At 39.5% G+C, this 18,283-nt stretch overlaps 1 protein-coding gene across 2 annotated transcripts in view; it reads right to left on the reverse strand.

Annotated features, from left to right (window-relative positions):
- The window catches only part of nckap1l (NCK associated protein 1 like), a 135,320-nt gene that overhangs the window by 63,704 nt on the left and 53,333 nt on the right, over positions 1 to 18,283 (reverse strand). For both annotated transcript variants that reach the window (XM_039746803.1, XM_039746802.1), the window contains exons 16-18: positions 17,751 to 17,896; positions 5,740 to 5,872; positions 2,972 to 3,091 (exon numbers count right to left, since the gene is read on the reverse strand). In XM_039746803.1, the coding sequence (XP_039602737.1) occupies positions 2,972 to 3,091; positions 5,740 to 5,872; positions 17,751 to 17,896 (399 nt within the window). The remainder of the gene's footprint in view (positions 1 to 2,971; positions 3,092 to 5,739; positions 5,873 to 17,750; positions 17,897 to 18,283) is intronic.

Raw genomic sequence — 18,283 nt, forward strand, 5'->3', positions numbered from 1 at the left:
AGAAATACAGTACATGGTGTTAAATGTAACATTTAAGGTACCTGTATCTGAATTTGTTATGTATCCATAAATAACTTCTAAGAAAACATGAATGTTCTTAACTGTTTGCCTTCTGTTTTGATGATTGTTGCTATTTTAGGATATGACAGTTTTGCCCAAATGTTGCACCACATTGCCAACAGTCTTTTTGAATATACAGCAGTTACATATTTTAAATCAGTACTCAGTATCTGTGCAATATTCTCAGTTGCTACTGTAACAAACACACACAGTTGTTCTACTTATAATATGCCACAGTATTAGTAATCGAATCAGCTCAGACCTTTCGCATATTAGTCTTTTTCATCAGGAATACATAGTTACGTTTTTAAAGACTGATGAAACAATAATATAAGTGAGACAAGCTTAAAAGATCAAATGGCTGCCAGGTCTAATAAAACTTTGCTTGCCATAGAGCTGGAATGAATTAACTGAAAGTTTCAGCCCAGTTTAACAGCGCCCTCTAGCGTCTCTCGAAATAATGGCAATAGAGTCTCCCCATATTGAATGTGGTTTATTTAAGAAGCACACAAAGAAGGCAGATGATGCTGTGTTAGCATAACTATCTCAACTCCTGGTTTCATGTACTGGTCTGTGCAAAGTTCCTGTGGGTTTTTTTCTCCAGGTAATCCAGTTTGACTTTCACATTCCAAAAACATAAGTTTAAATTATTTGAAAATGTTTTGGCAGTGGGCATGTGCAGGAGTGTGTCTTACAATGGACAAGGACACCATTCAGGTTGGCTTTCTGCTTTTCTCACAATATTTCCCTCAAAGGTTCTGGACTCCTGTCAATCTGATTAAACGGCTTAGAAAATGGAAGGAGGGATAATGAAAGCATGAATACCAGGAGACCTCAAAGAACCAAATGAAACTGAAGAATTCTGCTGCCTGTTTAAACTTTCCTATTGTCCCCTAGTGGCCTGATTCTTCCACCTCCCAGACATCATAAAGTATTGACCTCACCTTCTGTTCCCATCTCACCTTCTCAAGTCTGAGCCTCTCCCACCAGTTAAGAAAGCAAGGCAGGAACAAGCACTTGATAGGACATTAGTCCTTGGCAGACCCTAACTCACACCCATACTCAGTCTGGGGACAATTTTAGAGCTGATAATTTCCTCTTTTTATTTTTATTTTACTTTATTGTAAAATCAACTATCGGCAGCGGGTGGCCAAGTGGTTCATGCGTACGGGCACCGTTCTCATCCCTACCACCTTCGCCGTCATTTCCCCTACCTCTTCATATCTTAAATTATTCTTGAGGCACACTGAAGACTTAAGTGTCAGCTTAAGTGAAAAATTAAGAAAAGCGTACTAAGTAATTGCAACACAAACACTGACTTAATCAGTTTTAACGCGAAAAGATGCTGACGGAAGAAGAGAAGAAGCGATCTGCTAGGGTGGAGAAAAAAAGAGCTGCTCAGGAAGCAGCAAGCGCATCAACCTCTGAGCAAACGAATGGTAAATAGAGACAGAGAAAGAGGAGGAAAAGTAGGAATGGTCAAGTCAAGTGTATTCACTGCACCATTACTGGTATATATATATATATATATATATATATAATTACTGTATATATATATATATATATTGTGGACAGTGCCCGGCAATTTATCCCAGCCATGTCCCCCAAGCCGCCAGATGGAGCCCTCCCTGCAGTATGGAGGTGCCCAGAAGACCAGCAAGGCCTTATGGACGTTGTAGTTTTTATCCTCAGCCCTGCGGGATACCACAGGGGCCGCAAGAGGGAGCTGCAGGGAGGGCCGAAGACTTCTTTTTGCCCTATGCCCCGGAAGTACTTCTAAGTCACATGAGTGGAAATGATGATGTACTTCTGGGGTGAAAAAAAGGACTATTTACCCTGACCCAGAAGGAATAAGGACTTGTTGACTGTTGGGCAGGAACACCTCTGGGTCAGGGAGTATAAAAGGACCATGGGAACTCCCAGACAATGAGCTGAGCTGGGTGGTAGGAGGGCAACGCGTCTGGGAGCTGGAGGATTGGATTATTGATTGTGTTTATTGTGGTATTGTGATTAATTTATGAGTAGTGTGGAGTGGAGGGTGCTTGGTGCACGTTATTATTATAATAAAAAGAATAATTGTGGCACTTTTACCAGGTGTTTGCCGTGGTACCTGAGGGTTCAAGGGAGCACTATTGCCCCCTACTGCAACAATATATATATATATAACCATCCATCCATACATTATCCAACCCTCTATCTCCTAACTACAGGGTCACGGGGGTCTGCTGGAGCCAATCCCAGCCAACACAGGGCACAAGGCAGGAAACAAAACCCGGGTTTCTCAAATGCAACTATGCAGTTTTAGCTACAGGGGAAGATACAAGAATTATCAGGAATTCAGCCATTCTAAGGTGATGAGATTTGGCTAAAACCAGCAGTGTCACATGTCTATCTGTTTCCTTTATAGAGTGGAATGTTCTAACTTGGAAGAAGAAACTCGACCATGACCAGATGGGAAGGCTGAACTGCCCACCACTCCAAATGTATGAAAACCCGAGTGGAAGCAACACACCACTCTGCCACATTGTCTTTACTGTGTTCATATTCACCCTTTGGTGTGTCTTTAGATAAAAAAATGGGATTTATATTTGCAACTCACAAGCCTTTTTCATTCTTCCCATCTCTTTTTTGGGGTTTTGTTATTGTTGTAATGTGTTTAACATCTTAGTCTTTGCAGAGCTGGACTGCTGAGTAGGACCCTATCATTAAAGAACACTGGAATCAGTTCATTCAGTGCCTGCTGGAACTATTTAGGGAAATCGTGGAGGGCACGGCTCTTTGCTACACATACTGTATTTTAGTTAGGGCAAAAGGACAAACTCAGGCATCTTTTTAATATTAGCAAAGCAAAGTAATAAGTTCTGTATTTTTATCAGATGATGCATTATGAAAACTGAAATTTTACGTTTACCTGGTCACTTAGGTTGCGTTGCTCAGCACATAACTCCAGAAGAACATCACAGGCCTGCTTGGAGATCTCATCCAGAAAACTGGCACAGTAGGTTAGACTCCTCTTTTCTAGCATTGGGGCCTGTTCATAAAAAGAGAAAAAAAAGCAGAAGCATTTAAAAGGACTTTGATGTTCTATTATGTAGCATTGTACTTTTTTTTAATCCAGGAAAACACTTGATAAACTGTGGTGCCTTTAATATACTTTGATGTATTTTATATGAGCTTGATATGTAGTTACAACATAGGTTTTATTATGAAGAGTAATGGCTTATGTGCACTCAAATTAGTATATGCTGAGGGTGCAGGCCTTAAAAAGTCCTTTGACTTTATGTCTTCCATTTCATAGAATTGCTCTAAGAAGCAGCAGGTCAGCAGTCCAGCTCGCCTTTTGTTGATACAGACTGATGAACGCACAAGAAATGTCCACTTTGTTATGTTTAAAAAGAGCTACTCTACCTTATAGTCTTTACCTACCTTTGTAACTAGTTCTAGAAACACTATGGTTTATCATATTATTTGCATAAATGATAGCTTTGGAATAAACAGTATATTTATTTTTTACTTTCTCATATACAAAGTATAGGGAAAGTATTGTAAGCATCCAAAAATTCAAAGTCAAGATTTTGATGAATCTCAATGTTTTAGACCTCCCTGAGTCTGAAAATACTATTTTTGGAATTATGTCTGTCTGTGTGTGTGTGTGTGTAAACACGATAACTTGAATACGATTTCACTTGATTACATGTTGCCTGAAGAAGGGGCCTGAGTTGCCTCAAAAGGTTGCATATTGTAATCTTTTTAGTTAGCCGATAAAAGGTGTCATGTTGCTTGGCTTTTCTCTACTTAGATCCACCAAATTTTACATACGAGTATTAGATAGGAAACGTAGACTTCTATTAACTTTTGGGTTCTTTCTGCTAACAGTTGCAAAGTCCGATTTATTCAACTTTACTTTTATAATAATTGTTCAATATATTATTAATTTGATTTGATTTGTTGTTTATGGTTCTTTAATGTACATAATATATATATATATATATATATATATATATATATACGCAGCAAAAAAAGAAACGTCCTCTGACTTTCAACTGTTTTACTTTCAGTAAACTTAATGTGTAAATATTTGTATGAACACTAAAAGAGTCAACACCATAAGACATAAACTAAAAATGTTTCACAATGTGTCCCTGAATGAAGGGAGGCTCAAAATCAAAAGTACCAGTCAGTATCTGGCGTGGCCACCAGCTGCTTGAAGTACTGCAGTGCATCTCCTCCTCATGGACTGGACCAGATTTCAGTTCTTGCTGTGAGATGTTACCCCACTCTTCCACCAAGGCACCTGCAAGTTCCTGGACATTTCTGGGGGGAATGGCCCTAGCCCTCACCCTGCGATCCAACAGGTCCCAGACGTGCTCAATGGGATTGAGATCCGGGCTCTTCGCTGACCATGGCAGAACACTGACATTGCTGTCATGCAGAAACTCACGCACAGAACGAGCAGTATGGCTGGTGGCATTGTCCTGCTGGAGGATCATGTCCGGATGAGCATGCATAAAGGGTACCACATGAGGGAGGAGGATGTCTTCCCTGTACCGCAAGGCATTGAGATTGCCTGCAATGACAACAAGCTCAGTCCGATGGTGATGTGATATACCGCCCCAGACCATGACGGACCCCCCACCTCCAAATCGATCCCGCTCCAGGGTACAGGCCTCGGTGTAACGCTCATTCCTTCGACGATAAACACGAATCCGTCCATCACCCTGGTGAGACAAAACCGTGACTCATCAGTGAAGAGCACTTTTTGACACTCCTGTCTGGTCCAGCGAAGGTGGGTCTGTGCCCATAGGCGGCGTTGTTGCTGGTGATGTCTGGTAAGGACCTGCCTTACAACAGGCCTACAAGCCCTCAGTCCAGCCTCTCTCAGCCTATTGCGGACAGTCTGAGCACTGATGGAGGGATTGTGTGTTCCTGGTGGGACTCGGGCAGTTGTTGTGGCCATCCTGTACCTGTCACGCAGGTGTGATATTCGGATGTACCGATCCTGTGCAGGTGTTGTTACACGTGGTCTTCCACTGCGAGGATGATCAGCTGTCCTTCCTGTCTCCCTGTAGCGCTGTCTTAGGCGTCTCACAGTGCGGACATGGCAATTTATTGCCGTAGCCACATCTGCAGTCCTCATGCCTCCCTGCAGCATGCCTAATGCACGCTCACGCAGATGAGCAGGGACCCTGGGCATCTTTCACAGTAGGTAGACAAGTCTCTTTAGTGTCCTGCGTTTTTAGAACTGTGACCTTAAATGCCTACTTTCTGTAAGCTGTTAAGGTCTTAACGACCATTCTACAGGTGCATGTTAATTAATTGATTATGGTTAATTGAACATGCATGGAAAACATTGTTTAAACCCTTTACAATGAAGATCTGTAAAGTTATTTGGATTTTTAAAACATTATTGTTGAAATACACAGTCCTGAAAAGGGACGCTTTTTTTTTGAGTATATATATATATATATATATATATATATATATATATATATATATATATATATATATATATATATATATATATATATATATATAAATATCATCAATTCCATCTCTCTATCTGAGTATATGAGAGAGTCTAGTGGAGAGCACTCCTGACTTTTCTGATCATTTTCAGCCTATTGGCCAAAATTTAGCAGCAGACATCATAAGCAGTGCAGTGATTTAGTGTGGACTTACCTCCTCTGGACACATGCTGTGAGTGGAAGTGTGAAAGTGGGAGCAGACTTGAGGGAAGGAGATGAGGTACTTCTGCTCCTGGATGTCATCGTTGCACTGGTGGAACATCTTCTCAAAAACACGAGGGTAGAAACTGTAGAAAGACGTTGCATGTCATTTTACTAGTACATCTCAAATAATAACTTATCCAAAAAACATTCTCAATGTCTTTAGTAAACCAATGCCTGAATTCTGTTGGCTAGTACTTGCATTTAAGGAATTAGCTGCTGTAAATTCCAGTTGGAATGGGAATTAAAAATATGGTCAGAAATGAAAGGAAATTAACTGAGTTAAGGACGGAACAAATGTATTTGTTTTATGCAGCACTGCTTTGTTAGTGTTGTTTTGTTTTTGTTTAACTTTGTTGCTGTGTATTTGTAATATCTGCAATATTTGGTAATTGTCTGTAGAAATGCCTTTAAAGGATGAGATTAAACAGATTGCTTAAAAGCTGCATTCTAACAGTAAGCATACCATCTTTATAAAATCTTAGATTTGAACAACCTAAGAGTTAAGAGAACACGGGAAACTTGCTCTACTCACCACACACCAGGTCCGATAGATGACGCTTGTTCTACTCAAAGGCTACCAGAAAAGAACCTGTTTAAACTGACCTCAACATGTTTGACCTAGCCGAGGAGCTACAGTGGACAGATGGACTGGTAGAAGGACACGAGTGGTCAACGGAAATGATGCCTGAATAAGAGGAGGTGGCCCATTGGTTCAACATGTTCATTGGACATAGCAGCGCTGGGAAAAGGCCAGAGAAGAGCGACTAGGCTGATTCAGGGTTACAGGGCATGGGTTATGAGGAAAGATTAAAAGAGCTGAGCCTTTACAGTTTAAGAAAAAGAAGATTAAGAGATGACATGATAGAAGTGTTTAAAATTATGAAGAGAATTAGTTCAGTGGATCGAGACGGTGACTTTAAAAGGAGTTCTTCAAGAATATGGGGACACAGCTGGAAACTTGTGAAGGGGAAATTTCGCACAAACATTAGGAAGTTTTTCTTTACACAAAGAACCACAGACACTTGGGATAAGTGACCAGGTAGTGTGGCAGACAGTAAGACTTTAGAGACTTTCAAAACTCAACTTGATGTTATTTTAGAAGAATTAAGTGAATAGGACTGGCGAGCTTTGTTGGTCTGAACAGCCTGTTCTTGTCCTGATTGTTCTACCATACCATACCATACCATTTTATTTGCTGAGCGCTTAACAGCACAGCATTATAACTGACCGAAGCGCTGTACAGTTAAAAAAGAAGCAGGACTAAAAACAAACATTAAGAGAGAATTAAAACAGAGATACTAAAAACAGGTCAGAGGACCCAATGAAATTGAGAAATAGGAAGAAGCAAGTGGAAATGAGACAGGTTAAGAATTAAAAGCCAATGTGAAGAAGTGCGTTTTTAGGCGAGATTTGAATGTGGCGACTGAGGCGGCTTGCCTAACCACTAAGGGCAGGGAGTTCCAGAGCCTGGGTGCACAGACGGAGAAAGCCCTTTCACCACGAGCTTTAAAACGTGCCTTGGGAACGGTTAGGAGCAGCTGATCTGCGGATCTAAGAACACAAAGAGGATTGTGACAATGGAGCAAGACACTCAAATAGTCGGGGGCTAGACCGTTTAGTGCCTTATAGGTTAAGAGGAGTATCTTAAAATCGATTCTGAATCGAACCGGCAGCCAGTGTAGGGTTTTTAAAATTGGTGTAATGTGTTGGCTTCTGCTACTTCCAGTTAGAAGACTTGCAGCCGCATTCTGAGCCAGTTGGAGTCTAGAAAGCGTGGCTTTACTGATACCATAAAGGCAGGAATTTGAGTAGTCGAGCCGGGACGAATGAATGCATGGATTACTGATTCCAGGAGGTGGTTAGACAGAATAGGCTTGAGTTTGGCGATTCGCCTGAGATGGAAAATGTAGGATTTTACTGTGCTGTTGACTTGAGCATCCATTTTCAGGACCGTATCCATTTTGATGCCAAGATTGGAGACAGACGAAGTTACTTGAATGGGAAGAGAGTCGAGGCCAAGGGGTGGGGTCCGTTTGCAGTCGGGGCTAAAAACAATGACCTCGGTTTTTGAATCGTTCAGGTGAAGAAAGTTTACAGCCGAGGAGTCCTTAATGTCAGATAGGCAGTCGAGAAGAGGTTTGGTGGAGTCAGTTGGCTTGAGGGAGAAATAAATTTGGCAGTCGTCAGCATATAGGTGATATGAAATTGCATGTTTTCTAAAAAATTGCACCTAAAGGCAGGATGTAGATTGAAAAAAGTAGTGGCCCTTAAAATGGGACCCCACATGGGAGCGGGACTGATTCAGATGAAAAATCGTCTAGTATGACTCTATGTCTCATGGTTCTAATATTCTCATGTTCAAGAGGTACATCAAGGAAGTGCAAGACAGGCTTACATTTAGGCTAATAGAGAAACTCAGAGCCTCTGTCATTCAATCCATTATAGACTATACCAGTGGCTCTCAAACTGTGGGGTGGGCCCCTAGGGGGGGCACGAAGATGTGAAAAATAGAAAACAAGAATCGAAAATATATAAAAATACATCTATTGAAACCAAAACAAATTAACTTAAACTACATTCTAATGCTAGAAAAATAAATATAGAGTTAGATAAATGTCGATAAAAGTTAAGTAGGTACACTGTAAAAAATAAATCTTGCATGTGTGAAAAATAATAATAAAAAATAGCTAACTATAACGCAAAATAATCATTACCTTAATTAATAAAATGGGTTTTACCCTTTTCTTGATTATTTTAATTCTAATTCAATAAAAAAATTAAGAATAATGTTAACTTATTATTTTTCTTAAAATGTAAACATTTTTATAACTTATTCTATGTAAAAAAAAATAAACTGTGAATTAAACACATTAAAGTTAAGTTAAATTTAATGACAGGGCACTTCCTCTCACATCGAAATGTAAGAGGAAGTGCCGTGTCATTACATTGATTTCTTGGTCTTTACAACAACGCATTCAGCTGTAACGCTTATCCATAAGAGATATTTTACTACGAATGTGTAAGTATAAAGCATATTAATTCCGTAATGAATAACTAGTATTTCATCTCATATAGTTACAGATGTAAGCATTTGTTGTTCTCACGAAAACTTTCCCTTCATGTCGGAAACATGGCGGGCAAGGTAGCGTCTTTCTAACAACTTACCTCGTTGGTTTGCTTTAAAAAGCAAGCACATTTCTCGGATAGTTACGTATGTTCATATGGTTTTTTTTATCGTTTAAAACTTTTATTTTACACAGAAAAAGAAAATGACAATTTGAGATAAGTTTGAGAACGATATGGCGTTTGTCCTAAACTACGACCTGTAAACAACATGTAAAGACGTTGGCCTAACCGTCACGGTATTATTTGACCTCTTATTTAATTAGTGTTCTACAGAGGCCATGTATTTTCTGGTTAATTTTTAACACTGATTTATTTAGTGATGTTTGATTTCCTATTTCCTATTTTATTTCAGGATTCTCGCTATCGCATACTGAAAAGTAGTGAAAAGGCGGCCATTCATTTAAGAGGACATGTTGGCGTAAATGCAGGAAGTGTTTGAAGAGCGGTGCCTGCTGCAGGATTTCACGCTTTCACTCTCTGTTTCCTTCCTGTTTACCACTCATTCCTGGGACATTATTTGATTGAGATATACTTTTTGAAGAAAGTTTAAAAAAAGAAAAGACAATTTTCATTGACATTTGAATGTTAGTAATTCAGTAAAAATTATCCTCAGTGTTATGGTGTATAAAATCTGTACATTTTGGTTTCCATTATATTTTGTTCAAGACAAGACAACAGATGAAATTAACAAATTAAAGCAGGTTTTCTTCCCTTACACCTTACTTTTATAACACTTGTTCATAGCTTCATGCTAATTTGGTTTTATAGCCTGGGAAAGGATGCTGAGTTGATACCTTAGGCTATTGATGGATGGACATCTGGAACAACAATTTGCTTTATGGCTTAGGACAGGAAGAACTAGTATTTCTCCGAGTACATCAAAGGTTTTGTTGTGTGGGAAAACAGACAGTGAATTAATTCATCAATCATTTGGACAGCCAGCCAATCAGGTGCATGTGTTGTGAAACCAAGGCTTGACATTTCATAATAAATATGCCTTGGTTTGGAAAGAAGAGAGAGAAGCAAAGGGAGAAGAAAGAGAAGCAAAGGGAGAAGAAGAAAGAAGAAGAGGAACGGACGAAGACGGCCCTGGTCGTCAGAAAGGCATCATGAACACCGACTGCTAAATCAAACGCCTCCCTGGGACATTCATCCTTGTCATCTGTAACTTTTTCGTAAGCTTTTTCTAAAGACTATATATATTCAGACTTTCCTATCACTACCTATTTTCTAGTATTCTTTGTTCTTGTGGTATTATTATTATTCTTGTAATAAATACCCTGCTGCTTTTAACTTTCAATGCTTTGTCTTAATGTCAAGAGTGATTGGAGTAATAAGTTAGATTTCTTTGAGCACCTGGTGACAGCCGGATTTTTGCCATTATTTCTGTGCTGCGAGGTTTATATGGCTGAGAGTGAAGAACGCTATACTCAACAGAAGGGACAGATACGATAAAGAAGGTATTCTTGGCTCATGAATGGCCTATAGTCAAGAGTGCTGAGTCTTTGTATGTTTAAATGTATATTCTTGTAGACCAAAAGTAATATTTAGGTCTGAGATATCACTAAAACATCGTATTGTTGTTCGTGCCGAAAATAAGTAAGTCTCTTGAAGTGCTGAATGACAGGCTGTTATTCCTATAGCACTTGTGTGGTTTAAAGTGTTAAGGGTTAATCAGCGTGTGTGTGTCATTCATGGGGCACTGTTGTGGTTAGGGTCTGTGTGTGTGTTTATCTATGTGTGTGTGTGTGTGTTCATCTTAAAGTGCAACAGTAGACCAACCCGATAACGAACTTGACGAGAACCCTTACCCTTGAGGAAACAGGTAAAAGGGCAAGTGGAGGGAAATACCACGATAATACATTTACATTTGATTTAATTTTCCTTTGAAAATATAACTCCGTTGTTGTGACTCTCTGTATATTCAAATAAATACAGATATATGGATTTTTAGCATGTATTTTTTAAGTCATTACTGTCCAGCGTTGCATACTCACTTTTTTTGAGTACTTTAATTCAAATGAAAATCAGAGTAAAATGAAACCATTTTTGCCACTACTTATATTTAATCAAACTGATTTATTTTAGGTAAATTTGAGTTAATTATTAAATTAAGTTTACTCAATAGTGCAGTATATTAAATCTACTCAAAAATATTGCTTGTAATTTTAACGCAGTATTTTTTACAGTGTATAATAAAATATGCATCTTTGATATATCATTAATTAAAAACGAACAAATTGGTATTAGTGGGATCCTGTCAAAAAATGTTAGGGGGGACACGATTAAAACTGTTATAAAAACTCGGTTGGCAAATTCTTAACGTCTGAGAACCGCTGCATTAGAGACTATACCGAGTCAGAGATCAATCGGCTTACTAAGATGAAGAGCCACCTGGTTATCTGGGAATATTGGATGTCTAAATTCCTAGAACAGGAGCCGTTATCTGACCAGGTTTAATTTGGTCATATTTGTCACTTTTCCACTGTTTTGGGCACATTTACAACAACAAAAACATTTATTTCTAGAGCACGTTTTCATACAAATGATGGAGCTCAAAGTGCTTTACAAGATGAAGAAAGAGAAGAAAAGACAAAATAAATAAGAAAATAAAAAATAAGGGAACACTAATTAACACAGAATAAAAGTAAGGTCCGATGGCCAGGGAGAACAGAAAAAAAAAATAAAATCTGCAGGGGTCCCGAGGCCAAGAGACCACCCAGCCCCGTCTAGGCATTCTACCTAACGTAAATGACCTCAATCAGTCCTCATGGTATTCAGGGTTCTCATGGAAGAACTTGATGATGACAGTCATGTGGACTTCTGGCCTTTGATCCATTAATGTAGGGACCTTACGTTAGATAATGTTCACTTATAATGTAGGAATAAAATTGTAAACCTTTTCCGCAGCCTGTTTTGGTTTTTAATAGGATGTTAAGTTTAAATATGAGGGCTTTTGTAAGGATCTGAGGTACTCTGATCAGGTCAATGTAAAAAAGAGAATGAAAGTGAGAACAGTGTCACCCTTCCACAATACAACAGCCTCAGTTGCTCTCTTTATCTTGGCTTTTTGTAAGGTTCTGAAATAATAATATTCTTGTGCCTATATGCACGAATATTTTACACGAGTTATAATTTTCTGCATCTCTCTTATACACATTTAATAAATCATCAAAATGCAAACTTTTCTGTATTACAGTTTTTGTTCTGAAATCCATCCATCCATCCATTTTCTAACCCGCTGAATCCGAACACAGGGTCACAGGGGTCTGCTGGAGCCAATCCCAGTCAACACAGGGCACAAGGCAGGAACCAATCCTGGGCAGGGTGCCAACCCACCACAGGACACACACACACACACCAAGCACACACTAGTGCCAATTTAGAATCGCCAATCCACCTAACCTGCATGTCTTTGGATTGTGGGAGGAAACCGGAGCCGGAGGAAACCCACGCAGACACAGGGAGAACATGCAAACTCCACGCAGGGAGGACCCGGGAAGCAAACCCGGATCTCCTAACTGCGAGGCAGCAGCGCTACCACTGCGCCACCGTGCCGCCCACTTGTTCTGAAATAGAATAGTTTAATGCTGACAATGACAGTGGCAAGAAAAAGGACAAAAGATATTCTCTCTCCTTAGTCCCTGAGTAAGAATAAAATTCATCAGAGAACTATGTGTTGAAAGGTTTGGTAATTTAAAGCAAAGAAAATAACAAAAAGTAAGGAAAGTATTATTTAAAGGGTTTTCATTTTATTTTCAAGAAGTGTAGAAATTACACCAGGGTGGGCGTCTTTCAGAGTACTTTGGTTTTCTTCAAAATGCAAAAAAACGCGTCTTAAGTTAATTGGTGACTATTAATATGTTTAGGGTGGCATAGTAGAGTAGTGGTTAGTGCAGCTACTTCAGGAGTTCAGATGCTGCACCTGGTGATACATGTGGAGTCTGCAACTTCTACCCACATCTGTGTCGGTGGTCTACTCACAACACTAAGTACATACAGCTTACGCTCGTGTGTGAGTGTAGCCTGCAATCCACTGGAGCTTTGCCCACTGCTGTTTCCTGCCTTCCTGGTCCTGCTGTCTCTTCCGCCAGCCATGACCCTGAACGGATTCAACAAGTTTGTGAAAGGTTTGGTGGATTGGCTTCATGGGAGCGTTTGTGGAGAATTGGAGCTAATCTTGAAACATTTTGTCAGGAGGAAGAAACCCAGCATGGACATAGTAAATTTATAGTGTCACACACGCGTGATTAGGGGACAGCAAAAGGGCTTGAATAAATGTAGTTCTGAGGGGGGGCAGCGAAGTGCGCTGATTCTCTCTCTCAATTACTTGCAGACCATTCTTGGGAAGTCCGGTTCTGGGGCAACCAATGACACCACTTCCGGTTCCGTTGCTGCCGACGCTGTCACTGCTTGTTGACCCTGATGAGATCACTACCTCTACTTGCATTTAAAGGCCACCATTTTAAGGCAGAAGTCAGCTCTGTTTTGGACTTAGTCGTGGGAACATGTCTGTTCTTTTTAATCGATTTTGTAGCCGGGAAATATTATATGGGTGGCTGCCCTAAACCTTTCCAATGACTCTTTGTTGTTCTTGTGACAATAGGTAATCCTCATTATGATGTTAACCTGCATCCAGCCCTTCTAGCAGCTCCTCCAACTTACAGGGAAAACTTGGGGCTTTGTAGCAGGATTGGCCCTCCAGGCACTGTAATTAAACTTCACTCCAGTGTGGTGGTGAGGTGTTACCTGTTGCACTCGGTTCCCAGTCTATGCGGTTTGTCATATGGTGGGTGCGACCTCCTCTTCTCTTGTGTCACCCTCCCATACAGGCCTGCATTGTTCAGAGTTTTTGAATGGGTGGACTGGTGCACCTTCATTCCAGTTTCAGCTACTGAACCTTGGAACTCCTACAAAACTCTCACAAATTTAGATGGACTACCATTTTCACAGCACCCACTGGAACATCCAAAGCCTTTGAAATTGTATACTTTTCCTAACTGATGCATTTTTCTTATTTTAACTATAGCAACTTTGGAGTGCTATATAGTTTTTCATTTTCACAGCTCTTCAGATTCACAACCTGATTAATGATCCCTTAAGCCAATTCCACATTATGCAACTTCGAGTTGTTAGATATGTCAGACTTGCTGATTGCATCTGCTGTTCTTGTCACTGGACAATGCCAGTTTACACGATTGAAAATTCCTGGTCATGCCGAATTTATTGACTGCAAGCTGACCTTCCAGCACAGTCATGCTCGTCCATCTTTGTGATAACCAATAATGTGCTGTCTGATGGAGTCGGTGCTGTACCAAAGGGTAACAGGTATGGTGAGTTCAGCCATAGTCTCCATTTTTGTTCCATTCTGTAGTGGTATGCAAAACATGAGACATACAGTTGTGCTTGAAAGTTTGTGAACCCTTTAGAATTTTCTATATTTCTGCATAAATATGACCTAAAACATCATCAGATTTTCACTCAAGTCCTAAAAGTAGATAAAGAGAAACCAGTTAAACAAATGAGACAAAAATATTATACTTGGTCATTTATTTATTAAGGAAAATGATCGAATATTACATATTTGTGAGTGGCAAAAGTATGTGAACCTCTAGGATGATCAGTTAGTTTGAAGGTGAAATTCGAGTCAGGTGTTTTCAATCAATGGAGTGACAATCAGGTGTGAGTGGGCACCCTGTGTGATTTAAAGAACAGGATCTATCAAAGTCTGCTCTTCACAACACATGTTTGTGGAAGTGTATCATGGCACGAACAAAGGAGATTTCTGAGGACCTCACAAAAAGAGTTGCTGATCAGGCTGGAAAGGTTACAAAACCATCTCTAAAGAGTTTGGACTCCACCAATCCACAGTCAGACAGATTGTGTACAAATGGAGGAAATTCAAGACCATTGTTACCCTCCCCAGGAGTGGTCGACCAACAAAGATCACTCCAAGAGCAAGGCGTGTAATAGTCGGTGAGGTCACAAAGGACCCCAGGGTAACTTCTAAGCAACTGAAGGCCTCTCTCACATTGGCTAATGTTCATGTTCATGAGTCCACCATCAGGAGAACACTGAACAACAATGGTGTGCATGGCAGTGTTGCAAAGAGAAAGCCACTCCTCAAAAAAAAAAACACTGCTCATCTGCAGTTTGCTAAAGATCATGTGGACAAACCAGAAGGCTATTGGAAGAATGTTTTATGAACGGATGAGACCAAAATAGAACTTTTTGGTTTAAATGAAAAGCGTTATGTTTGGAGAAAGGAAAACACTGCATTCCAGCATAAGAACCTTATCCCATCTGTGAAACATGGTGGTGGTAGTATCATGGTTTGGGCCTGTGTTGCTGCATCTGGGCCAGGACAGCTTGCCTTCATTGATGGAACAATGAATTCTGAATTATATCAGAGAATTCTAAAGGAAAATGTCAGGACATCTGTCCATGAACTGAATCTCAAGAGAAGGTGGGTCATGCAGCAAGACAACAACCCTAAGCACACAAGTCGTTCTACCAAAGAATGGTTAAAGAAGAATAAAGTGAATGTTTTGGAATGGCCAAGTCAAAGTCCTGACCTTAATCCAATCGAAATGTTGTGGAAGGACCTGAAGCGAGCAGTTCATGTGAGGAAACCCACCAACATCCCAGAGTTGAAGCTGTTCTGGACGGAGAAATGGGCTCAAATTCCTCCAAGCCGGTGTGCAGGAATGATCAGAAATTACCGGAAACGTTTAGTTGCAGTTATTGCTGCAAAAGAGGGTCACAGCAGATACTGAAAGCAAAGGTTCACATACTTTTGCCACTCACAAATATGTAATATTCGATCATTTTCCTTAATAAATAAATGACCAAGTATAATATTTTTGTCTCATTTGTTTAACTGGTTTCTCTTTATCTACTTTTAGGACTTGAGTGAAAATCTGATGGTGTTTTAGGTCATATTTATGCAGAAATATAGAAAATTCTAAAGGGTTCACAAACTTTCAAGCACAACTGTAAGACAGACGAGCTTCTTTTCTGCTTATGAAGTCCAATGACAGCCATGTTACGTATTCTTTGACACTGCATTATATGTCTTGTACATCCAGAGGAGCATTCATTGCTTGTCAGCCTTCATGCACACATAGCCCAGCTCTACAGCTAAAGTCAAAATCAAACCAATTTTCAACTACTCCATAGTAAACGCCTGGTGTGTTGGACTACATGACTGACCTGCAATGGAGCACAGCACCAACAGCCACAACCTCACTAGGCTGAAAATGACTGGCAAAGTCGTCTATGACATAACGTTAATCTGTTAAATAATACATTTTATTTATTTGTGGGCGCTTTACTAAAAACTCAAGAACACCGAGTAATAGATAAAACACACATTATAAACAAAACTAAAAAAATACAAAAGTTAAAATCAGACAGAGCAATTGTAATCAAAGAGAAAAAGCAGTCTTAAACAAATGAGTTTTATGTTTAGATTTGAAAAGTGAAAATGATTCAATATATCTAAGCTCGGATGGTAATGAGTTGCAGAGCTGGGGAGCAGAGCATTCAGGTTCTGGCAGTGGTAAAACGGACAAAGGGGACAGTCAAGTGAATGGAGGAAGAGGATCTTAGGGTACGGGATAGAATGGCAACATGGAGGAGGTCGGACAGGTATGGAGGGGCGAGGTTGTGGAGAGCCTTAAATGTTAACAAGTCAATGCGGAACTTAACCAGAAGCCAATGAAGCTGTTGCAAGATGGGAGTGATATGATGAATAGAGCGGGTTCTAGTAATGATGCGGGCAGCTCAATTCTGGACCAGTTGAAGCTTATAAAGAGATTTGTGAGAAAGACCAAAGAAAAGGGAATTGCAATAATCCAGATGAGAAGTGACCAGGCTACGAACAAGGATAGCAGTGGTGTGGGGAGTGATGGAGGGGCGAATACGATTAAAGTAACGCAGGTGGAAATATGGAGACCGGGAGATGTTACTGATGTGGGACTGAAAAGATAAAGAACTGTCAAGGATGACACCAGACTCTTAACCTGTGGGGAAGAGGAAATAGAGAGGAATTATCAATAACAAATGAAAAGTGATCAGTTTTGGATCATGTTGATTTTGTACCAATGAGGAGAACCTCACTTTTTTCACTATTTTATTTAAGAAAGTGTGAAGAAAACCAGGATTTGATTTCTGCTATGGAATCAGTAAGTGAGGAGGGTGCAAAGGAAGCAGTAGGTTTGCTAGCGAGATAGAGCTGGGTGTCGTCAGCATGACAGTGGAAGCTAATGTTATATTTACAAAAGATATTACCAAGGGGAAGGAGGTAAATAATGAAAAGGTGGGACCCAAGGACAGAGCCCACCTGAAGTAACAGCGGTGGGTTGGATGTGAAAGTTTTCAGCTGAATAAACTGAGTGCGGCCTGAGAGGTAGGATCTGAACCACTGAAGCTGTTGGTTTTTATATCCATAAAATGTGTCTGGCATTATAATGATTCACTAGTGGAGGCCACGTGAGAGACAAGTGTGTCCTTATTAGGCCATTTCTTTCTCAACATTTGTAAATAGCATAGTTCCTATTTTTCCTCTTAGTTTAAACAATATTACATTAAAAAAAAAAACTAATTGAGAGCTTCATTGCTTTGGAAAAAAAAGGTATCACATTACTCAGAACTGCAGCGTAAAATGTACGATTCAATAAAAGTAGAGAATTTGTCAATGGTCTGAGTATCATTACACGTTGGTTTGCCATTTTATCACTATACACATTTTGAAAAAAAAAGGGTGTAACTAATCTTTTGGTTTACTTTTTCTACAGAGAAAGAAAATTGAATTTGTTATGAATTATAACAAACCAGAAGATTGATAGATCAGAGGTTTCCTCAAGAAGACCTTCAACATTATCTATCATCATAGTGTGGAAGGCAATCATGTTCATCAGACGACCCAGGGCGGGATAGTCTCGGAGACTCAGAGGAGCCTTAGCCACGCTGGTGTATGCCTGGGAAAAACAAACAAACATTAATTAAGAAATAGATAGATAGATAGATAGATAGATAGATAGATAGATAGATAGATAGATAGATAGATAGATAGATAGATAGATAGATACTTTATTAATCCCAAGGGGAAATTCACATAATTCAGCAGCAGTATACTGATACAAAGAAACAATATTAAATTAAATAGTAATAAAAATGAAAAAAATTAAAATAAAATTAATGTTAGCATTTACTCCACTCGGGAGGAGTGGTGTGATTAATAAAAGCATTAACATACCTGGCGGCAGGTTTTATTACATAATTGATATATCATTGATACCAATAATATACAGGACACATAAATAATAGACTCATCAACTAAATCAATCTTTGGTTTTAAATAATTA

This window comes from Polypterus senegalus, chromosome 3 (genome assembly GCF_016835505.1).
Source record: "Polypterus senegalus isolate Bchr_013 chromosome 3, ASM1683550v1, whole genome shotgun sequence".
In the NCBI taxonomy this organism is placed as follows: domain Eukaryota; kingdom Metazoa; phylum Chordata; class Cladistia; order Polypteriformes; family Polypteridae; genus Polypterus; species Polypterus senegalus.